Source organism: Geotrypetes seraphini, chromosome 15, assembly GCF_902459505.1.
Source record: "Geotrypetes seraphini chromosome 15, aGeoSer1.1, whole genome shotgun sequence".
NCBI lineage: Eukaryota > Metazoa > Chordata > Amphibia > Gymnophiona > Dermophiidae > Geotrypetes > Geotrypetes seraphini.
Genome location: NC_047098.1, coordinates 36,651,729 through 36,676,542, shown reverse-complemented (window position 1 = coordinate 36,676,542; position 24,814 = coordinate 36,651,729). Strand labels below are relative to the sequence as shown.

Genomic DNA, 24,814 nt, shown 5'->3' with positions numbered 1-24,814 from the left:
CTAGTAGACAAGGCTACATAGATTTATCCGAATCAATGTTGCCCTGGTCCTTAATGTCAAATGAGCACTGAGGGAGTGTTATATTTGTTTGAGTGGATTCTGTATCTCCCTCAGTGCTCACTTGAAGGACTTGATTTTGGGGTGTTCTTCCTTTGGCTTTTTCATTTTGACTGGAAAGCAATCACTTCTGCCTCTGTCAATAGCAATGTGTACCATCCTCCGTCAATGCCAGATTTCCCTGTTAAAGTCATTCTTTGAAATTTTACTCTACTGAATAAAGCACCTGCATCAGGTACATTGATTCTGCACCCCTAAGAGAATTGCCAAAAGCATAGACAAGCTACAAAAGTGGGCTACACTGAAAAAGCTCAAACTGAACACAGCAAAAACCAGTGCTGTGGTTTCACAATTCCCTACAAACAGTCCCTACAGTCATCACCCTGCCCTCAGGAACCAAACTAGATATCAACAAAACCTCCAAAATACTCGGGGTCATATTTGACTTAATCCTCTCCTACGAGCCCCAGATCTCCTACTAATGAAAAAAAATCTTCTATAGCATGAGACAACGCTGACTGATCAGACCCTTTTTCCACAGTCATCACTTTGCAATACTGACACAAATGCTAGTACTGTCTCAACTGGACTACAGTAATTCCCTTTATGCAGGTATAAACACCACCCTACTCCGCAAACTACAACTGATTCAAAACACAGCAATACTGTTAATCTTCAAACTGAAAAAATTTGACTCCATATCACCCTACTTCAATAGACTTTACTGGTTGCCAATCTCTGCGTGAAATTAAATTCAAAATATCATGCATAGTGTCTCACATCTTATATGCAAGCTCAGCTGAACCTCTCATAAACCTTTTCATCAATTCTTGGTCCAATTCAACCAGAAACATCAAGAAACTTCTTCTGATCCTTCCGTCTCCTAAAGGAATTAAGTACAAGCACATATTTAACAATTATCACTTACATCAGGTTCCAGATTATTTGAATTTCCATCAGTAAGGGGTTGTCAATATAAAAGATTTTTGAATCGAATTCTATCCTATCAGGCGGCCCTTTGGGATTGTAGTTTTGGCGCATTGATTCTAAGATCCGAGTCGTACCTAAGTTTTAGGAAATCTCTAAAGACCTACTTATTCGAGAAAGTATTAAAATAGGTTGCATTGTATATTGCTGTGAATGTACAGTATCTTAGCACTGTGAACCACACAGAATTGTAAGGCAGATGGAACAGCCACCCGATAATCATCAAAACAGAATCCTGTTATCTCAGATTTTGAAAGAAACTAAAAACCTCTTCTCTTCGAAACATTAAACTCCATTGACAATCAATAGCTTGTTCCAACTCAAAGATTTCCAATGTCAACTCAGTTCTTCCCAGTAGGTGACTCTTCACCCTCTCCTCCTCCAGCTTACTCTCTCTTGCTCCTTAATTCTTCTATCCTTTTGCCTACCACTTGAATGGTACGTCGCCTTGAACCTATCTAGGCAAAGAGATTCACAAATTGTAGATTAGATTTAGAAGATTTAGGGCTCCTTTTATGAAGGTGCGCGTTTTTTTACGCACGCACCGGATTAGTGTGCACTATTGCGCGCACTAGCCGAAAATCTACCGCCTGCTCAAAAGGAGGCGGTAGCGGCTAGTGCACATGGCAATTTAGTGCACGCTATTCCGCGCATTAAGGCCGTAACGTGCCTTCGTAAAAGGAGCCCTTAGTACCTCCTGGTAACTACCTGGTTCAGTTCTTTACAGGAATGGATAGAATCCCCCCCATTGTCTTTTTGCTTATAGCTGTGGTCTCCACCCCACCATGTGAACATGCTACAGAGCCGCTGTTCTTTTCACAGGTTATACTTGCACATAAAAGCCCGATGGCTTGGAAAAGAACATTACACTGCACTACTAGTCTTATTTATTGTTCTCACACAGTGCTGACTCTCTGCCAGATCATAGACCAGTAACCTTTCTGAACTGTGGTTAATTGCTTCCATGAACCCCCCCCCCTCCCCAATTGCAGCTGGAGTGGAAGTTAGAGCTGCCGCTGGCACAAATTTATATCCCACTTTCCAATTTCTGAAAATGTCCAAAGCAGGATATACAGTACCATTTTAGAAGTATTAAAACCAACTACAATTTTAACTCTAAATGAAACCTCATAAAAATGCAGTACTCACACCTTCCCTCTCCCACCTCCCCTACCGACACATTTATCTCAAGCAAATCACTACAGGTTCAACTTCATTCCAGAAAGAAATTTGCACATACGTGGATAGGCTTACACAACAAACATATCACGGTGCCAGTCTGACTCTTAAGGTGTTTCTTGGAGTCTACAAGATATTTGGCAGGCAGACAAATCTCAACAATGTTCTATCCTTTCTCTACTGGGCTGATGCTCAAAACTCCAGTGGTGTACAGAACAGCACCGGGAAATAGTGCAAGAACAGTGCAACAAAATAACTTCCTAATGCTCCACACTAATAGCATGCAAATTATCTGCATGCTGTTAAGTGTTGAGCATTGAGGAGGAGGAACATTCTGTCATCTATTTTATTTAATACCTACCTCAAGCCCTTTAGCTGTCGCTTTGGTTGATGGACACAACATTCCATATCTATGCTGATGATGTGCTACTGCTCTTCCTCTCCGAATGGGCATCAGAACGGGAGAGGCCACATGGGCCATGGCCTTCCCAAAGTTTGACGGCCGCCGGTCAGTTCCCGCCCTCCCACCCCACTTCCAGTGTTATACTTTTAAAATCATTGGGCAGCCACTACGCAGCATCAACGAGCAGGCCTGCCCCAGAACCCTTCATTCTACTTCCGGGGGCAGGCCAGCTCATTGACACTGCGTGGCAGATGCCCAAAGATTTAAAAGTACAGCACCGGGAGGAGGTGGGTGGGGGAGTCAGGAGCCGCTGAGAGGCTGTGCCTCAGGATTCCGCTGACTAGGGCGGAGCCCCTGGGCCCCCCAAACAAAACAGTGTTCTGCTGTCTAAATCTACTCACAACTTTGGGTAAATTGACTGCCTAACAACAATTCAGGAATGAGCTAAAACCAAACAACTTTGCCTGAACCCAAGTAAAACAGAGATTCTGTAGGTTCTTAACACCATTTGGGAAATATGAACGCCCCCCTAAAATACTGCTAGACTTGTCAGTTACTTTGATCCTAAAATTCAAGCCATCTTTGAAAATTGTTTCTATCACTTGCAACAACTATAAAATCTCTCTCCATAAATTGAAAAGATGAGTCTGATCACAATGGTTCCTGCCATAACATCATGACTGGGCTACTGTTATACCTTGTACACTAGTCAAACCTAAGCGTTTGCACCAGCTTCAACCAATTCAGAATGCTGCAACAAAAATTATATAGGACTGCAAGCAGCATGACTACATTACACCCTTCCTGCAAGAACTGCTTTGGCTACTGGTACATTAAATTTAAATCTCTTATTTTATTTCTTCCATTTGTGCGTTGCACATACCTCTATACAAGCTCTAGGCCAGTGTTCTTCAACCTTTTGCCACCTATGGACCAGCAGAAATAAAATAATTATTTTGCGGATCGGCGGTTGAAGAACCCTGGGCTAAGTTGTGGGCCAGACCCCACCCATCTCCTACTAATCTCCACCCCATACCCCCCCATAGCACTAATTGTAACACCATTTTTTCCATTCATTTTTCATATACACACAATATAGTATTATTACACACAATGTTAAACCACAAAATTAAACTACACAAAGCACACTGTATGCTTCTCAACATTCATTCCTACCAGAACATAGATAACCCCTATGCAAATACAGGACCAAAATCTAAAAGTACTAATATGTACATATGAAACCCTAAGATTCAAGACTCTGCATGTAGTACAACCCCAGAGAAAAAGAAACAAATGCTTTTCTTCCTGAACAGTGCAAAATACAGACAGCAGATGCAAATCAATCACTAAATTCAAAACTAAAACCATTCCCCCTACTTTTGTTGTCTCCCTCCCTCCATGCTGTGTCTTAACTTCTGGCTCCCGCCTGGCCGTTTTATGCCGTCCCCGGTGTTATCTTCAGGATGGCTCCCTTTTCCTCACTGATACAGTGCACAAAAGCCGCAGTCAGTGGCTCCTTGCTGTTCTCCCCTAAATGATTTTCTAAATTTTTTTCTTTTTTAAACAATTGTAATTTATCCCTGCCTTCCTTATGTATCACTAATCAATTATGGATAACATTGTATGTCAATTGTTTCAAAATTGTATGTTAATTGTTTTTAAAAGGTTTTATCTGTCCCCCCAAATTATTATTATTGTTATATGCATTGAAAATACTTGATATTGCGTTCACATCAAAATTTCAATAAACTTGAAACTTGACACATAGGAGCCGCTGTCCCCGGCTTTGTGCATTGCGGCAGCGAGGACGAGAGAGCTGGCCCGAAGATAAAGCCGCATCGATTGCACCACTGAACAGCGGCTGAAGAACACTATCTTGGGCCCTGTGGACTGGCAGGAATTTTCTGCGGACCGGTACCAGTCTGTGGACCAGTGGTTGAAGAACCCTGCTCTAGGCGACATTACAGAGGAAGGGGTTAGAAGAGGGTAGGGAGGACTATGGAGGGCAGGAAGGAGTGGAGAGAAGCACGTAGAATATTTCATAGAAATTCCTAACTTTACAGTTAGGAGCACATCTATGTAAATGATATCTAAATGAATTAAAGTAATATGTAAAAAGGAATAGAAGGGAGGAACTGTTAAACAATAGAATTCAGGGAAATTCAATTAATAAAATAAAAAGAATAGGGGTAAAAACAATGGAATAAAATTTAAAATAATTCATAAACTGGGGGGAAAAAAAAAATCAAATAAGTCTGACAGAAGTCCAAATTCCTGAAGCAGCTCTGTTGCCTCAGCATATTTTAAATAATCCCAATGGCAAAAGTTCAGACAGGACAGATATCAGCTCGGGCTTTCCAGCTGTTGCAGCCCTGACTCATTGCTTCCAGGCAGAAGAAGCACAGAGATAGAACAATCCAGCCCCGGGCCGCACTGCTCTCGGTTTTCATGGTCTTCAGACAATATTGGCCAGTGTGCTGAAAGTAGGTTAGCCATCTCCATACATTTGAGATTTCTTAAGGTCCTCTCAAGGAGTTTCACTATCTGTATCAAAAGAATTCTACGATGCGATACCTGCCAACAAGCCTTCTCAGGAGTAGTTTCCACACTCTGGGGCCTACTCCCAGAGGAGCTACGTCTAACTCAAGACTACCTCTACTTCAGAAAGCAGGTGAAAACCTGGCTCTTCTTTCAAGCCTTTAATAAATGTAGTAACCAACCATTCATTCATGCCACACCTGGACTAGCTTGCTGTACTCCATGACTTAGACCAATTCCTCATATCTTACCCGTGGAGGGGCATTGTCGATAGTATGTCTAAATCTAAGTTTGGACGTTTTGGGAAGGACATTCAGAAATCCAGTAGAGAAAAGGTCAATTTTTGAAACGGCAAAACATCTATCTTTTTTTTTTTTTTAATGACCTATCTAGACATTTTAGCTCTTAGTGTTTCTGTCTTTTATGGCCATTTTCAAATATGAAAATGTCCAAATGAAAAGCTCAGAGAAACAAACCACTGGGGTATCCAAGCATCCAGCATTCTTAACAAACATAGAAACATGATGGCAGATTAAGGCCAAATGGCCCATCTAGTCTGCCCACCCACAGCATCCACTATTTCTTCCTCTCCCTAAGAGATCCCACAGATCTGCCCACATTTTTTTTTAAATCAAAACTGGCCAGACAGCTGAACAGAGCAGAGGGGTACTGCAGTAAACGTCACATTAAAAAGTTCCAGGTACACAATTCACTATATCCTACTTATATTGTATGGTGAGCCCTCCAAAACCCACCCAAAACTTACTGTACCCACTGTACATTACAATAGCCCTTATGTCTGCAGATGTCATAAACTGGCACTTGGACATTTTGAGGGACATAACCAAAACTTTAACACATCCAAAAACCTGCCTAAGTCAACACTTGAATGTCCTAATAGCAAGAATGTCCAAGTGCCGATATTCAAAACAAATTTTCTGGACGTTCAGCAGCACTTCTAAGATGTTGTACGTCCAGAGCTCAAAGGGGCTTGTTGGGAGGTGTGTTATAGGTGGGAATTGGGCAGGTTTCCACCTGGACATCCTGAAGCAATAATCAAAGCTTTTCCAGGACATCCAAGGTGAACTTACACACCGGGACTTAAGACCAAAGTAAAACAGGTCTAAGTGCCCCAAAGGTGACCAAACTGACAAGATATCCACTGGAGGGTTTAAGGCATGACCTCCTTTACTCCCCCAGTTGTCACGACCCCCTCCCACCATCCAGAAACAGCACATTGAGGGCTTGCCGTCACCAGTTCGTGGCAGAGGAATCCCTATCAGCTAAGCCGGTTTCGGGGATTCCTGCTGGTTCAACTGATGGGGATTCCCCCTGTCAGGATCACAGAGTCCTACACCCCCCGTCCCCCCACCATTTCTGGACCCCTGACAACCCTGTACTCACCCCGACATCCCTCCATATTTCTGGACCCTCCCCCTCACATCCCCAGACCCCTGCAGTACCTTCCAAAGACAAATTGGCAGGAGGGAAGCCCACATCCTCCTGCCTACAAGGCCGTGTGCTGAGAATGATGGGCTTTCCCCCTCCCAATGCATCTTGGGAGGGGCCCTGATTGGCTTAAACAGATCCTAAAAAAAAAATTGTAAAGGGAAACTAAAAGCAAAAGTCTACTCAAATCAATTTTTATTGAGAATTTTCAAAATGTGTAAAAATGTACTTGAAAGTCAAAACAATCAAGTATTAACAAGGCAAAAGGCTGCTAAAAATTCTATATTTTCAGTGCTACAGCAGTGGATCCAAGTATCTCTATGAATGTCCTGGCTGCTGAATCCATTACTAGGGAGTGAAAACCTAACCCAGTTCAGAGTCACCATGACACCATCAATCTCATGCATATTCATTGTGAAAATCTTGAAAACCCGACTGGGATGTGGCCCTCGAGAACCATGGCTGTCCACCTCTTGCTTAAAGTGTGAAACTCAAAATGGTTTATAAAAAGAGAAATAAGAAAGCAGAAACTAACTCACACTGCACAATATAATATGGTTTTAAGTAGAAATAAAGGCCAGTGAACAAGTTGTAGATGAAATGTTATCTTTACATTAACTTATTTGTGAGTGGCTTTTGAGAACTCTGCTCTCACATTGACTGATGAAAAGTGGATAACCCTGGATGCTAGTAATAAATGCATTAAGATAGTCTAATAGAAAGTTTTCACAACTATTTATTTGTTGACTTATTTCTATGTATTCAAGTGCGCTAACAGAGTAACCACACAAAGATGTAAACATGAAAAGTCAAGTGGTTGTGAACTGTGGGAGGCCTTCTGGTTCAGCCAAGCTGACAGAAACTATAGAGCTCACATTGCTCCCCACATAAAAGGTGAGAAAGAAAAAGCGCACGAGTGAGTATACAATCTCTGTATCAAGTTTAGTTTCTGTTCTGACATCTCCTGTGGAGAGATCGAGGCACAAACCTTTTGGCACTGATGTGGCCTTTTCAATGGTGTTCATATCTGGCAATGTTCAAAGGCAGCAGACGACTGAAGAAACACACTCTGTAAATGCAGTTCTCCCAGTGCAATCCTGCTGTTTTGGATAAGAAGCTATCAGTGGCTTGCTGGATGTGTGGTGAAGGTGGGCAGGGGATTTGATATGACAGAATTCAATGACTTGGCACAAAAGCATTCTCACAATTTTATCTAAAATATACCTCTTCTTATGTGGAAAAAAACCCCCTCAGATGTCACTTATATGAGGCATCATTCCTTTCCCTGACACTCAGGGCCTCTAGAGTTAGTCACGCTGAGGTCACAAACAACCCCCCTCATGTCCACCATAAATTTTTAACGAGAGCAATCAGCAAAATGTAACAAAGATTAATTGAAGATAGATCTTAGGGGTGCCTCAGACGCGATTCCTTTTTCACATAGCCCTCTGCACACTGCTGGTGTTGTACAATTTCAGAACATACAGTCCCACACAGGAACAGGGAAGGTCCCCCGAGGCTCCATGTTGCCTCTAAAGTGAACAAGTGCTTCTGTGGCATTGAGGTCAGTCTCTTTCACCTTCTTCAGTCTCACGTTTCAAAGTATTTGTAGATCTGTGCCACATACTGCATAACCCTCTGCCAGTCTGGGCGCTCAGTGTACATCATCTCGCTGAGCTCCTGTGGAAAGAAAAAGGGAGAGTGAGGAAAGAAGAGCTAACTTGCTGTCACCCTTTGTGCTGTTGGGCCTGCTTTCATTGAGGCATCATATATAATAAAACGCTACGCGCGCATGCGCACTCGCGCCGCGTGTTCCCTGATCTGTCGCGGCAGCATGAGTGCGCATGCGCGCCAGAAAAGCTTCCCTGCTCTCCACCTCACAATACGGCCCTACGGGTCGAAGTGTCTTTAGACGCTGCCGCGGCAAGGCAATGCGGAGCAGCGGCTGCCGGGAGGAGGCCGCGGTGGCTTGAGGCGAAAGGCGGTGCGGAGCAGCGGCTGCCAGCCACTAGCACCCCTTGCCTTCTTCGTCGCGGCTCAGGAGAGACGTGGCAGTGCAAGGCCTGGACGTCACTGCCGCGCGATGCGACGCCTGCGCGCTGCAGTAGGGACTCTAGAGGAAGTGGCTAGAAGTGCAGACACCAGCTCCCCGCGACACGGCAGAGGCCCTGCACCAGAGTGAACTCACGCTGCCACCCAGAACTCCCCCACCTCTGCTGACCCTTGCCCCTGCCTGTCCTACAGGGCACCCCTGGCAATCCTGGCCCACAATAGTCGTCCCAGACCCAAGGCAGAGGAGACACTGGAACACCAACAATGCAACAGGTACTCTAATGATGCTGGATGGGGTGGAAAAAGGTGGAAATAGGAAAGGGAAAATGGGAATATTGGTAGGTAAAAAGAAGGCAGAAGGGCTACTGCTGGACAGGGGGGAGAGACAGAAAGATAGGGGGGCTGGGAGAAAGAAAAAAAGACACACATACAGAAAGAGAGAAAGAAATGCCTAAGTCTACACATCTATTCTAGCACCCGTTAATGTAACGGGCTAAAAAACTAGTTGGTAATAAGGGAGACAAAGCAGCAAATCTGGAAACTTCTTAGAAGCAGCGGGAAACTATTCTCATTCTTAAGTATGTCTTGAGATTTTTGGAAGGACAATATTCAATAAGTTTCAGCAGCTGGCAGCCCCCTTGGTACTTGGAAGTTTCCCTTTGAAAATCCACCAGCAGAGCTCTCTGTGCCATGGGAGTTTTTAATCCACAGGTGCAGAATTATTTGGATTAAAGCCCTATTGACAACATGGGCACATTTCCTTACATAGGACCCAGGGCAATTTTGGAAGACATTTATTTTCTACAGGTAAATGAGGGTTTACCAGTAGAAAATTCTGAACACAGCCATATCCATGAGTGTTAATCTCATCTGGCTCACATAGCTGTGGTCTGTAAATACTTTTCAACCATGGACTCGTTTTCAAAGTGATAGTGAATGCATGCACTTTGAAAACTAAAGAAACACCGTGGAGAGATGATGCTCCTGATATGGATTTTATTAAAAAATCATGTAATAATGTGTATAAAATGGAAACAACATGCGTGTTGGTGAATCTGAAGATCCAAGTGATACCATGCAACAATGTGGTATTATGCAAACAATCAAGTGGACACCATCTGCACTTTGAAAACTGCCATAAAAAAAGCCCTACAGACACTTGCAGTTCATTTTCCTGAAGGAAACATGCTTGCTTTTAGAAGAATTAAGGTATGCACACTGTTTCAAAACCCATCCTAAATGTGTAAAAAAAGTGTTGCCTGAAGGGTGAGTAGTTTTCAATTAGCCCACGTTCATGCATAACACTGTTTTTGCCTGCTTTGAAATTTGTTCTTCCACTATCTTCTCTTTTTTTGAGTTCTTTTATCTCTTTCCTGCTCCATTCTATACTCCTTGGATAGTTCGGGCACAATTTGAGCTAAACTGCCTACTAGCAGCAAGATATGTAGACATCTCTATCTTTTAGGCAATTTTCAAAAACAATGTGTAGCGCAGTGGTTCCCAAACCTGGTCCTAGAGGCACCGCAGCCAGTCAGGCTTTCAGGATATCTACAAAGAATAGGCAAGAGAGAGATTTGCATGCAAATATCTCTTGTGAATATTCATTGTGGATATCCTGAAAACCTGACTGGCTGCGGTGCCTCCAGAATCAGGTCTGGGAATCACTGTTGTAGAGTCTCTTTAAAAATGTACTGAAAGAGATGCAGATAGAAAAGCAATCATGGACTTTAAAATGGCTATATCTGATGCTTTTAAGAAGTATTTATTAACCAGCAACACACAAAAACACTCACATTATATGGGGAGGGAAGGAATGACCTAGTGGTTTGTGAGTTCGATCTCTCCCTGTGACTCTGGGCAAGTCACTTAGGCCTAGATTCACTAACCTTCTGATCCGTGGGCAATCCAAGGCATGCCGACCGATTCACCAACCCTCTGCATGCAAATGGGGGCGATTGGAAGCACGCCCCCCACCGACGACACGGATCGCTGAAGAGCGATCCCGGCGCTTGCGCAGACCATCTACTTTGCCTGTAGATGGTCTGCGCATGTGATTGAAGTCCGTGCTTTTTTGATTTGGGTTTAAAGCGGGTTAAAACCACGGGTTTGCGCTGCAGGGAAGGGAGGCAGAGCAGAAGAGTACAGGGGCGGCAAAAGGCAGGGTAATCGGGGCTGAGCAGGGCGACAAAAGGCAGGAGAATCGGGGCTGAGAGCAGGGTTTTTGCACAAGCGACTGGTCCTCAGCAGTCGCTTGTTTTTGGATCGACCAGCCCAGATGGTGTGCCTGCTTTTTGTTAGTGAATCACGGCCCTTCCTACTTTGCATGCACGGATCGGAATCGGATCGGGCACAGAGGTTAGTGAATCAGATCGGAGGAAAATCGGATCGCAAACCGATCAGTACACGATCGGTTTGCTTAGTGAATCTAGCCCTTAATCCTCCATTGCCCGGGTACCCCAGTTAGACTGTGAACCTGCTGGGACAGATGGAGAAAATACTTAAAGAGTACCTGATTACTATTCAGTGTATTGTAAACTCCTTTGGGTGAATCTCTTCATGAAAAGGCAGTTAGTAAATCCCAATAAATAAATATTGCAAGTTATAGACTACATTATAAAACACACATCCCGTGCTGCTTTTTACAATTTTAATTTTTTTAAGAAGCCTTATCAAGCTTATGGAAAACCAGATCATTGTTGGCATGGACATGCCTCTAGTGGAAGAGAAGTCCAAATCTCATGGGCTGCGTAAGTAAACATATGAATACATGCTGGGATGTATGAACTTCACAATGCATTTGAATATTAAACAGACATGCATATTTCTTCCCCATTTGCTTTGCCACCAGAGATGTCCATTTTTCAGGAACTTTATTTAATCCTTAACATATCACAACCCTTGACAGCCAGCTAACTTTGTAATTAGCCAGCTTGATTGTTCTGAAAATTGCCCTGTCTGTATATGAAGGCAAATTCTGTACAAGGCCTGACTTATGGAAGGGCTAGGTTAGGGTTTTAGAGAGCTCAGCAGCCCCAACTGATGACTTTATATGAACAAAGTATGGGACCATGGAAGATCAGGACGGGGGCTCTATATGTGTTGCTAGAGTCCAGGAGTAGATTGACCTAGGTGCCTTTAAATGCTGGTCTGGCAAGAGCCGTAGGCTGGTTGGGGCCCCTGTATATATACTGGAGTTGAGAGCTCTGCAACCTGATCCTCTAGGACACCGGTGGATATATAAGGGCTTCAGAAGCCTGCATCTCTAGAACATTTGAGTCAGCATATACCTTGGATCTGACCAGCTGTTTCTTCCAGGACTCTCCACCCAGCTTATACAGGGCCCTAAACATCCCTGTTCCTCTTAGCCACTAATCAGCATATACAGGGACCCCAACCAGTCTGCTCCTTCAGAACTTTCTACCCAGCATATACTGGGGTCCTAGCCAGCCCACTCCTCCAAGACAAATATATACAGGGTATCTGTCCTGATTCTTGCCCGATTTCCTTTTGTAACTCTCCATCCAGTTTCTTCTTCTTCTGTCTTTCCTCTTTCCCTGCTGCTTCTCTGTGTTTGTCTTACCCAGACCCTTCATATTCAATTTGCACGTCCTTGGTGACTGTGAATTTGAGAACACATTGTGCCAACAAGCATCACAACACCAGGCTGTGCATCTGCTGCAATCACACTGGGATGCACAATCAGACACGCTCCCCAACGAACTACAGTATTAACGAGGAAAACTCAATTTTCAAAAAGATTCTGTTTTACCCACGATTCCTGCAGGATTTGTGCTATTAGTTTATAGCCATCTGTGACTCCTTATAAAATAGGCTGCCATTAGGCACCTTTTTGCCTTGTTACAGCATAAAATTGGTAGAAGCCTATTCTGTAAAAGGAGCGTAAGCACCTCCCTTCCTTTTTTAGAATACTAGCATTAACTAGGAAAATATGAGCTTATAAGTTACGGGCCAACGCTTAGGCCAGCCATAAAGCTGGTATGTCTTCACCTAACTTCTGATGAAATGTGCATAACTTAACAGTAGTTTTGTAAGTTACACTCATGTGGTCTAACCTGTAAAATATATTGACACCAAAGATGTGGGTGATCCACAAATTGTATTAGGAAGAAGATGACAATGGATCAAAGAAGATGAAACTTTAATAATATTGAAGGAGTCTGGGATTGGTTTTCCTGAGTTTTAAATTAAGTTTTCTCTTTAATAAAATGCTGAATTATGTCTAGCTGCAGACCTAACTTATCTCATGTTCTAGCCTGCCTACACTGGGTGTTTTAGCTGGGCATTTTAGCTTCTTATGGTTATCTCAGCATACACAATATTGCCCTCCTGGACATGTAACAGAAAGACTGCAGGGCTTAAATAAGTGACCTGCTAGTGTGAGCTTAGGACCAATGATTGTTAAGAAAAGTAACACGTGAAAAGATTTTTCTAGAATTCAGTTGTATAGCCAGAAAAATGAATAAATATCTCTGTAACTTCCTGGCTTTGGCACTCCTGAAGCTACCAGCTTGGGGCTCAGGGGTCCGCATATGCTGAATAAAATATACCTGTCTTTTTCTTCAAGTCTCTAAGTTTTGTGGCTGACCAAAGTGACCTTTCAATATAATAGCCCAATGTGGCCATATTTCACCTATGGCAGCCAATTTAATGGAGGAGTGGCCTAATGGTTAGCGCAGCGGCCTGAGAACCTGGAGAACTGGGTTCGATTTCCACTGCAGCTCCTTGTGATTGGGCAAGTCACTTAATCCTCCATTGCCCCAGGTACAAAATAAGTACCTGTATATAATTAGGGTTACCAGATATCCGGATTTCCCCCGACATATTCCTTTTCAAGGACATGTCCGGGGATCCAGATGGCTTTTCAAAACCTGGCACTTAAGTCAGGGTTTTGAAAAGCTTCCTGTAAAAATCAGGTCGGGAAGGGGCATCTGCACATGCGCGGAAGCCGTCTGGGGCGGGGCTGGGGGGGCAGAACTGGGTGGGCCTGTGGTGCATGCTGCTGTTATGCTGGTGGATTTCCACAAACAATATCCCCTACAAGAAATTTGACCCTTGAAAAAGCCGAAACTAATAGTGAAACGGGTCCCGTCAAGGATATGAATCACCATGATTACGTTCATTGTGCAGAGGGAATTTGTGCACCACACATAAGATAAGTTATATTTGAAGTTGTTTCATATGTTCCATCTTTAAAATATTAATAAAAAAGAAAAATGTTTTCATAAGTAGTTCATTAGATAAACTAATAACAGAGAGGTTTTTGATCAATGAAAGACAACGGAACTCATGTTATGCAGACTTGTTTATCCTAATAGGATTGTCTGTAGGGGCGGGGGAGGGGGGGAATGAGATGGAACTGGGCGGGGCTGTGGGAATGGTCATGGGTCTGGATTTTCCTTTGGGGAAAATCTGGTAACCCTATATATCAGTGGTCTCAAACTCGCGGCCCGGGAGCCACATGCGGCCCGCCAAGTACTATTTTGAGGCCCTTGGTATGTTTATCATAATCACAAAAGTAAAATAAAACAGTTTCTTGTTCATGTGTCTCTTTAGCTATAAATTACAACATTATTATTAAGATTTAGCCAACAGGAAAGATTTATAAACTATAAAGAGTTTAACGTCATGTAAAATTGTCATTTATTTAATAAGACATTAACTATTTTTTCTGCGGCCCTTCAAGTACCTACAAATCCAACATGTGGCCCTGCAAAGGGTTTGAGTTTGAGACCACTGCTATATATGATATGTAAACTGCTTTGATTGCAACCACAGAAAGGCGGTATGTCAAGTCTCATCCTCTTTCCTTTCAGGGACAGCGCCTAAAGGGGATTCTAAAAGCACACTCCCCCCTCAGTAGAGGGTAAGGAAAGTTAGCCCCAGCCCCAGCAGTCCTTACCTCTGAGGGGAAGAGTGCTTTTATTCATTTATTTAGTTAGTTTTATATCCCCTCCTCCAAGAAAAGCTCAGAAAGGGTTACAAGTTTACATACATAATAAAAGTGTATTTATGCAAAGTGATGGCAAACATAGCATGGCAGAACATTGTCTGGCAAAGATGGCAAAACAACTAACAGAGCATGGCAAAAACATAATATGACAAAAGATGTTAGAATTCTCTTTAGTCGCGGTCTCTGAAGCAACTGCCATAGACGAAATGTGGAAAACAAGAAAACACTCCTAAAAGAAAACTGCAAGAGGAGCTTACAAAAGAGACAAACTGAAAGGTAGTATAGTTAACAAGTTCTGAGAGTGGTATTCTGACTTTAAAGTGTGAAGCAGGGTAACAAACCCTCAATAAATAACTAACATATTATAATTATAAAACGGGATATCCTCAGTGTGAAGGATTAGCGAGGGGAGGAGAACCTCCAGCGCTTAACACACCAAGGCAGAAGCGAAAAACCCCTACCTGCACACCATCATTGGATATCTCACGTGTGCCCAACCAAAACTGGTGAAAAATAGTGCAGTGGGTAATTACCAATTCACACAAGTAAATATAATTAAAGCAAAAATACCACTCTGAGAACCCCCCAGCCAACTCCAAAAGAAAATAAACTCAGACTTAGCTTGGATTGAAGAGTAGACACAATCCTCCCAATAGAGAAAAGCCCAGCAAATGACTGATTCCAAAGAATTGTTCTTCAGGCATAAAATATCCCTTCATCAGGAACCCATTAGAACGGGAGAGCAAAAAACATGCAAAAAACATGTTCCTTCCCTCGCTAAATCCCATGGTCCATCATATCTCTCCCTCTCCTCTATTTTCAGACCCATTATTTCTTCCCCCCCAAAGTCTGGCATATGCACGTTTCTTTGAACACCCCCTTCCCTCCGTGTACTTCTACACCAGGGTGCCCCCCCAAAGGCCTGTCCCCCTCTTAAAGGTCTGCATCTCACCCCTGAAGGCCTGCTCCCCCTTGAAGGCCTGCACCCCCCTTGAAGGCCTGCACCCCCCGAAGGCCTGCACCCCCTTTGAAGGACTGTCCCACCCCTTGTAGGCCAGTCCCCCCCCTTGAAGGCCTGTCCCCCCACATGAATGCCTGTCTCCCACCTTGAAGGCATGTACCCCCCCGAAGGCCTGTCCCCCCCTTGAAGGCCTGTCCCCCCCTTAAAGGCCTGCCTGCCTGTCCCCCCCATGAAGGCTTGTCCCCCCCCTTTAAGGCCTGCATCTCCCCCTGAAGGCCTGCCTGCCTGCCCCATCCCGAAGGACCGCTCGCCGCCCCCCCCCCCCCCGACATCTGGTTCTTCCCCTCTGGCCTCCCCACACCATTTAGAGTAGCGAAGCAGCCTGCAGCAAGATCGCGATGTCAGCGATCTTGTGCTGCTTGTGCTGTCCTCTGCTGCGGACTCGCCCCCCTCCTCTGATGTCAGAGGAGGGGGGCGGGACCGCGGCGGAGGAAACAGATCGCTGACATCGCTATCTTCTTCGCTACTCTAAATGATGCGGGGAGGCCAGAGAGGATGCTGCGGGGAGGCCAGAGGGGAAGAACCGGATGTCGGGGGGGGGGGGGGGAACTGACGCCAATGACCAGGCCGGGAGCACTCCCTCAGGGCGTGCACCAGGGGCGGACCTCCCCCCCCGGCCCCCTCTTAGTACGCCACTGCATGTTGGGTTATTTTAATCAAGCTTGCTCTTCATTTTCTTTGATCCATTGTCATCTTCTACTACCTGCAAACTATACACTGTATAAGATATGCATGTTTTTACTGAATAATGCTTAAGTGGAATTTTGGCGTATATGTCACTATTCTAATGAAATACAATCTGCCTGTAACTGAGTGCGTATTTTATAGAGTTGCCCTGTAGATGCCTGCAAATGATACAACAAACATTTCATGGCGCCTAGTTGATTCTAAAGGTGCATAAAGATGTCGAAACCCTCAGGTTGGGAGATTTGACATTAGATTTACTAACCACAATGGCTTCCAATCCCAGAAAGGGAAAAATAAAGTGCAAAAATGTGTCTTTGTATTATGACCCAATGACATCAGGATAACAGTGCACCAGGCAGGCAAGGAATCTGGCCTCAGTTGTACAAACAATGGCCAGTGGGGATAAGAAATCATTTCCTACAGCATCTTTCAATGCCTATTTCAAGCACTTCCTTCCCTTCTACTTCTTACACAAAGCAGTAGCTCAAAAGATATTTCCCCGCTCTCTCAAGTGCTCCAGGAAGTCTCCAGAGTGATCTCAGGGTAACATTCTTAGCTGTTTATGATGTCAGCAGGAAATAATAATTCACTAATCTTCAGAATGAATAACATCCATTCTAGCCTGTATTTCTAATGTGTGCCTGCCAGTTGACACCTTAAATCACTGAAATCTAATGCACTGACACAAACCGTTTACCTGACCTGCTGCCCCTGGAGCCGTACGCTGCCGGCAAAGAATGATCTATTTGGTATGGATGCCTATATTTGACTTATCAACTTCACCATCTCATACACAGACACCTGCTTACTCTTCCAGACTCGTGACCCTTGTTAGTTAATAGCCTCCAGCCAAACGAGATCTTTATACTAGTGTGACTGGTACCTCACAGTACATTAAAAGGGGCTCTATCCTATAGAGTACCATGATTGTATTAAAGTTCGTTGACTGACTAGTCTCATAAGTAATTACATAACCCTGTTCAAACTGCTTTAAAAGCAATTGATTTTGTATTGAAGGATTTTAAAAATCAATGATTAAAGCCATTTATTCAAGGTTTTAAATTTATTCCAGAAACATCTGGCATTAAAAGGAGGTTTCCAACTAGAACAAGGGTTTCACAATTGCATAGGTGAGTTCCAAACTCTGTTAAGTACATTTTTGTTTTTCTAAACTCAGTTCATAATGGAAACACACTTCCTTTATAGGTAGCCAAAGGATGTGTGAAGTTTGCACTAAAAGACATGTATTCATAAGATACCATATATACTCAAATATAAGCCGACCCAAATATAAACTGAGGTAATCTTTTTCCCCTCAAAAGGAGGAAAAAGGTTGACTCAAATATAAACTGCCAGGCTCTGCACCCTGTTCCCCCTTCCTCCCTGCCCTGCACACTGTCCACTCTCCCTCCCTCTCGATGCCATGCAGGCCTCCCCCATGTACCTTTGAAATCCCTAATGGTCCAGCGGTGGGCTGGGACAGGAGCGATCCCTCCCATCTCCTGTCCCAGCTGACTGCAACAAATTTTAACTTCCTCCAGCCACCCCCGCATACCTTTGAAATCCCTGGTGGTCGATTGGTGGGCCAGAACAGGAATTTTATGAGTGTTGGAACTTTTACTGCAGTGGCTGGCGATAAAAAATGCTAATGTGGCTTGGTATAAGGGGGCCAAAATGCAGCAGATTGGTTATACAAGATTTTCCTTGACTAAATCCACATTGCCTTTATCTCATTAATCCAGCACCAAAAGAGGCAAAACCCTTTATAATACAAGTATCAATACACAAGAAAGCAAAGAAATATACAAAATCGTCAATATCAGAATTGTATAAAGCCCTTAAACAGTATATATTAAATACAATGAATCCTAAAATACCAATGCGAATATGTCAACTGCTGACAGTGCAGTAAGTGTCATAAATAATATTAAGAGGTTAATAAAATGACCAAAGGGGTTCAGTGAACCACCTGCTTCTGGTGCTATATAAATATGTTGATGATAGGATAATCAATGAGGTCAGTTAAGGATAACGTGACCATTTATTTTTTTTCCTCAAAACGGGACAGGACCCCCAGACCCTCTCCCCTACCCTCCAGATCCCGGACCCTATTAAATATAGTGCAAAATACAGACAGCAGATATAAATTCTCAAAATGGACACATTTTGATCACTAAATTTAAAATAAAATCATTTTTCCTACCTTTGTTGTCTGGTGATTTCATGAGTCTCTGGTTATACTTCCTTCTGACTGTGCATCCTTTCTTTCATTTCTTTCTTTCTCTCTCCCTGTCCCCCCAAGCCACCCTGCTTCCCCGACACAGCCTGCATCTCCCACCCAACCCCCGCCAAGCCATCTCGCTTCCCTGGCGCACGTTGCTTCCCCTGCCCCCCGACGTACCCTCCCTCCGCCTGCTTCCCCTATTCCCATGACACACCCTGCTTCCTCTGCCCCCCCCCCGATGCAACCTGCTTCCCCAACACAGTAAAAGGCCAGGCGCTGCAGCGACTGCACTGCATAAGCGCCGGGCCTACAAGCCTTCCCACCTCCATCAATTCTGACATTGGAGAGGAAGTTCCGGGGGGGGGGGAAGGCTTTTAGGCCTGGTGCTTGTGCAGTGCAGTTGCTGCAGCACCTGGCCTTTTGCTGCGTCTGGGAAGCATGGAGAAGCAGGAAGAAATCCTGGACTCTGAAAACGGAACATTTTGGGTGTGCTTCGGGACAACAGGACATGGTAATTAAAAACAGGACAGTCCTGTTCAAAATGGGACGTATGGTCACGTTAGTTAAGGAGAATACAGAAAAAGAAAAGATAAAAATGAACACAGGCCAATTCAAAGATAAATCCTAAAAACTGTCTAAGAACAAATGGCAAGTCCTTACCCACACACTGTGAGAAAATTCATAAAAGCTCAAGTAAAAAGGGCTGTGAAAAGTTAAACAACTATAAAAATAATATACATGTATACATTAATAAATAACAAGATGGAGTGAACCAGTATGGGGCCTGAGATAGCCGAAAGGCTGTATGGTATTCTTTGAAGTTTAGAATATCTAAACCTACTTTGTCTTTCACAAAATCTGGGCCCCTATTGGTTATAACTGTGATAAAAATGTCTGACATCAATAGAAATTTAACTTATTATTACCTATAATATTTATGAATCATAATGGAACATCTCTGTTTTGTTTTTACCTCTGTTTTATATTATTTCTATTAAAATTTAATAAAGAAATCTGAAAAAAATAACCCAAACAACAATAGAAGTGGGTATAAAATTCCAAACAATAAAATCATAAGCAAGTGTGGCTGTACTGTAGGACTCTCTTGTATCATCACCAATGAAAAATGAAAATAAAAAAAAACAACATATAAACCCTTTTACTTGAGGCTTAGCATGCACTAACGGAATTTGTGGAGGAAGCAAATTTGACCATGCAACACCACTGTTGAAACAGCTCAATGGTTACCAGTAAAATATCGTATTGTTTACAAAGTTCTTCTGTTGATTTTTAAAGCGATTCATCATGAGATCACTTGGTATCTATCTCAGGCGCTGAAAGTGTATCAGCCGCTTAGATCTTTAAGGTCAGAGGGGACGTTATGGTTAGTGAGTGAAAAGCTGGTAAGCGTGCAATGTGGGAAAATAAGGTCCTCAATAATCTTGGGTCACCAGAGTGCTACTGTGGAATAGTTTGACAGGACCATTTAGGCTACTTTCAGATATTCAGAAATTTAAGAAGGTGTTGAAGACAACTTTGTTTGTAGAGGCCTTTTCTTGAAAGGTTTAATTATATATTTTGGAGAACTTTTAGACGGTTGTAATTTATTTGTTGTTGCTTTGTTTTTCATGATTATTAACGGAAACAGCCCAACCTACTGGAAGAACAGACTAATTCAAGCCACCTCAACCAGACACAGGAGAACCCACTCACTATTCACACACCCGCCAACCAAAAATGTCAAACGAAGAAAATTATATGATAACCTAATGGCCACCAGAGCAGCAAAACTAGACAGACAAATCACCAATCTGCTGTCTTCGACCACAGCCTACAAAACCTTCAAAATAGAAACTAAAACTCTACTCTTCAAAAAATACATAAAACCTATATAACACGACTAGTTCCTTCCCAAGCTCCACCTACCACACTGTCTACTCTTATCAAATCTAAAATATTCAAATTACCCAACATGTATTACCTTAATTTCTCGACAATTCTTATGTAATCGCCTATATATCTTGTAACTTCATGACAATTCTTATATAATCCGCCTTGAACCGCAAGGTAATGGCGGAATAGAAATCACTAATGTAATGTAATGTAATGCAATGTACGTATGTATTTTTGTGAACCGCTTAGTTTTAAGTGGGTAATAATTTTTTTTTTAATAAAAATAAATACTATGAAGTAAATTTAATATCTACGAGTTTCTTAGCATTAGTGTTATGTGAAGCTTTAGTAAAAGGGCCCCATAGTTATTATGCCTTAAGCTTTTAAAAGTGAATTGTGTTGGTACTAGAGGGGTGTTTTTTGGCATTTTTTAAAAATTTTAACTTTTCATTGATGATGATACAAGAGACTCCTGCAGTTTGGCTACACTTACTTGTAATTATTATTGTTTGGAATTTTATGACCACTTTTTTTTAATCTTTATTTTAATGTATGCTTATATTATACTGATTATAGTGGAGTGAAGGAGTAGCCAAATGTTAATGAAATAGGCTAGAACCAGGAGAACAGAGGTTCAATGCTTAGGGTCACAAGAAGCCACAGTGGGAAAGTCACTTAACCCTCCATTGCTTCAGGTACATAAAACTTAGATTGTGAGTCCTGTAGGGACAGAGTAAAGTATCTGCATATAACTGTAAACTCTTTGGTTGCACAACAGAAAGGTGGTATTTCAAATGCATTGACTCATATGCATTGACCCATAACCATAGCTTCAACTGAAGGTACATGACCTAAGGTATTTGACTCACTATCGCCAATCTCCGAGTTACTGCTATGCTATAGCAAATGTAGGAGTTCTGTCAATTGTGCAATGTACATCAGGCAGGTAACTGATGGTGCCGATCGTGAAAAATAGGTGAATCACCTCCACAAGTCAGTAGCAAACAGGTTCGTACACTTGTGTTTTTTGGACATTTCCACTATTTCGAAACTGTGCTTTATTCATTCACCGACTCAACACATATGTGTTTCGACTCAAACGGCCCGCATCAGGAGTCTTATTCTTAACGCATCCAACTCAGTAGAGCATCAAAACAACAAGTTATTGCATAGTGAAAAAAGTGTCAATGAAACAGGCACTTTTTCACTATAGAATAATTTGTTGTGCCGATGCTCCACAAGTGCCATATTTCACTCTACCGAGTTGCATACTTTAAGAATAAGACTCCTGATGCAGGTGGTATGAACTGAAACATTTAAGTGTAAAGACGGTGAATGAATAAAGCAGAGTTTCAAAATAAATTCATACACTTGTGTTTTTGGACATCTCCACTGTTTGCTCGACTAATGGTGCCTAACACTTTCCTGTACCGATGTATGAAACATGAGCAATTTCTGCTGGATGTAATTGCCCATGATAGGCCTATTGTTATTCTGTTGGCTTGGATGCTGCAACATTTGGTAGTGTACCTTTGATGACCCTAGAAGACTGCCATGCCCTTGAAGGACTATTACATTGGTTCACGATGAAAGACACTGTAGTAATAAACAAATGTAAAGAGCCTCTCAGCATAAGCTATGGGAGTGAATATGAACGTGAATATTTGACTGAAAATAAAACTGTCACCTGTGCATAGGTCAGGAGTTAATGGATTAGGCGGGATGTGAGCTATCACAAGTATCAGAAATGTGGCCTACATGCACAGGGCCTTGTGAGCCCTGTGTATATTTGGTTTCTTGGTAGCATTCAGGTGGGAAAAATTTTTATTGGGGACAGGGTTTTAGATAATTCAGTGGTGGCCTGTTGCTTTCTCTGCCAGTACAATGCCTCCGTTCATCCATATATATTCTAGGCTGCTGAAATCAGACTTGCTCCCTGTGAGCTAGGAGCTCTTTGCACCAAATGCACACATATGACCTCTCACCAAGGCATTCGTGTAAAAGCCTGGATAGCACTATCTTGCGGCGAGACTATTACCTGCATCTTTGTATTGGTGAGTTGTTTAAAGTTCTCAAGATGGTAAGGATATTTAAACTAATAAAGCCCTTTAAGCTATTAGTTATATAATATACTATTTATTTTATGCTTGCTTCCAGATGAACTGCAAAGTCACAGAACTAATCCACTCCTAAGGATTAATAACTTGCTGACGAAGATGCCCAATTAAAACTTTCAGTGAAAAATTTTCCCTTCTATCCTCTTTAACAGCCTATAAATCAAAGATTGAGCCTGGGGTGAGGGTGCATGGGTGGGAATTCAACTCTAAGCTATGCCTGAGTTTAGCTTAATCACAAAGACAACCCCAAAACTATGTGAATGGCACTGAGACAGTCAAGGTCAGTGGTAATTTTTAGTGGCATTATCCAGAAATGCTGGTGCAAATCTATAGCTGACATGAATGAGCAGCACTTATATGGGTAGGAGCTGCTCTTACCCAGTTTTTACTGCTAAGGGGGAGAGTGTGGCACAGTGGTTAAAGCTACAGCCTCAGCACCCTGAGGTTGTGGGTTCAAACACACGCTGCTCCTTGTGACCCTGGGCAAATCACTTAATCCCCCCATTGCCCCAGATACATTAGATAGATTGTGAGCCCACCGAGACAGACAGGGAAAAATGTTTGAGTACCTGAATAAATTTATGTAAACTGTTCTGAGCTCCCCTGGGAGAATGGCATAGAAAATTAATTAAATAAATAAATATGTGACTTGTTGAGTAAAAAGGTACCAAAAGGGGGTTATAAATAATAGGGACAAAGGCTATAAAGTTTGGAGGGATACATTTGGGCAACTTTCATTTCTGAGTTTTGTGTGCTATAGGTCAGTAGAAAGGGACTACACAATTTTTTTCACAGCTTTGGATTACAGAGATACAGATGTTTTCAGTTTACCATTTTTTTAAAGCATTTTTCTGAAAAATGTACCTTTTTTATTGATAAATATTTCTCATTTTTAAGGATATATTTAATCCATACCTGCAGCTAAACTTTTGTAGGGTTGTGCAGTTGATATCTATCCCTCTTATCTTGTGACAAATAAATTACTCCATTTTTTGTATCATTTCACTCAGCAGGTCTCACATACAAACGCATATAAATAAGTAGCCTATCAGTTTCACCCAAAATTCCCAAATCTCCCTTTGCCTAAGGTTTAAGACAATTTCCAGCAGGTATATATTCATAACTGCAGATTCCTTCCCAGCAGAAAAAAAAGTCTTCTCTCAACACTCAATCAAGACTGAGGGTTACTGAGCTCTGGTTTATTTTTATATAAATATGTCCTTCTAAGGAATGTTTTCTAACAATTCTTTTGGTGATTCATACTGTAGTTTGATTGACAGGATGACCCTTGAGCTTATATCTATAGCTGTACTTTAACATAAGCGCAGATTCGTTGCCAGAACTCCATCATGCTCTATTCATCTATGTTTCAATTCACACCTCTTTGGAGAACTATACAGAGGGTACTCACCAGACTCGGTTTGATGCCTATACTCTCTGCAGCTTGAAATGCCAGGAGGAAGTTTCTCTTCTGTAAAATCAAGGAAAGAAGCAACATCACAGAACAGCAAGGCAATAATCTGCCATCTAACGGGGTTCAGCACAAGAGCAGGTTACTGATCCACATAAGGGTAATGACTTCCATGTAATGCCGTGTGCCCAGTGGCATGCAGTCAGGGCCTTCAGGGGATTCGCCACAGCCCCTAAAGGCCCTGAGGGCACTGCTCTGAATTTGATTGGCTCAGCAGGCAACAGGCAGAAGCTGCTCAGTCAATCAAATTCAGATCAGTACTGTCAGGGCTTTCAGGGGGTTTGGAGAATCCCCAGTTTGTTTGTTTTTTGTTGTTTTCTTTTTTTTTGGGGGGGGGGGTTACTTTAAGTTTGATGCAGTTTGAACGGTTAAGCAGGCTGCCTACTCAACAAATCAAACTGCATCAAGCAAAAAGTAAGCCAAAAAATAAAACAGCAGGGCTGTAGAGCTGGCACTGAATCCCCTGAAAGCCCTCACCGCACACTACTGCGATTGCCACATACAATGCCTACGTTAAAAGTGCCATAACTGTACAGAAAGAATCTCTTCCTGTCCTGATGCAATAGCACACACTACAAGGACACATGACAGAGGAGAGATGTAGGGACTTTCCAATGGATGTATCACTACAGAACTAGTCCAACAGTATTGGAAGCATGGCAGGTGCATTAAAGTTACAAATATGGTTATTTTTCCCTTTTAACAGAGTTTTCTAGCATTTCTACATGTTCTAAAAGGGATGAGACTTGATATACTGCTTTA

General features: G+C 42.6%; 1 protein-coding gene across 7 annotated transcripts in view; it reads right to left on the bottom strand.

The window, feature by feature from the left end:
* Nucleotides 1–6,794: 6,794 nt before the first annotated feature.
* Nucleotides 6,795–24,814, bottom strand: part of SPECC1 (sperm antigen with calponin homology and coiled-coil domains 1) — a 334,491-nt gene continuing 316,471 nt past the window's right edge. For all 7 annotated transcript variants that reach the window (XM_033921588.1, XM_033921589.1, XM_033921586.1 and 4 more), the window contains 2 exons: nucleotides 23,993–24,052; nucleotides 6,795–8,296 (listed from right to left, as the gene is read on the bottom strand). In XM_033921588.1, coding sequence (XP_033777479.1) covers nucleotides 8,207–8,296; nucleotides 23,993–24,052 — 150 coding nt within the window. In that variant the 3' untranslated portion in view covers nucleotides 6,795–8,206. The remainder of the gene's footprint in view (nucleotides 8,297–23,992; nucleotides 24,053–24,814) is intronic.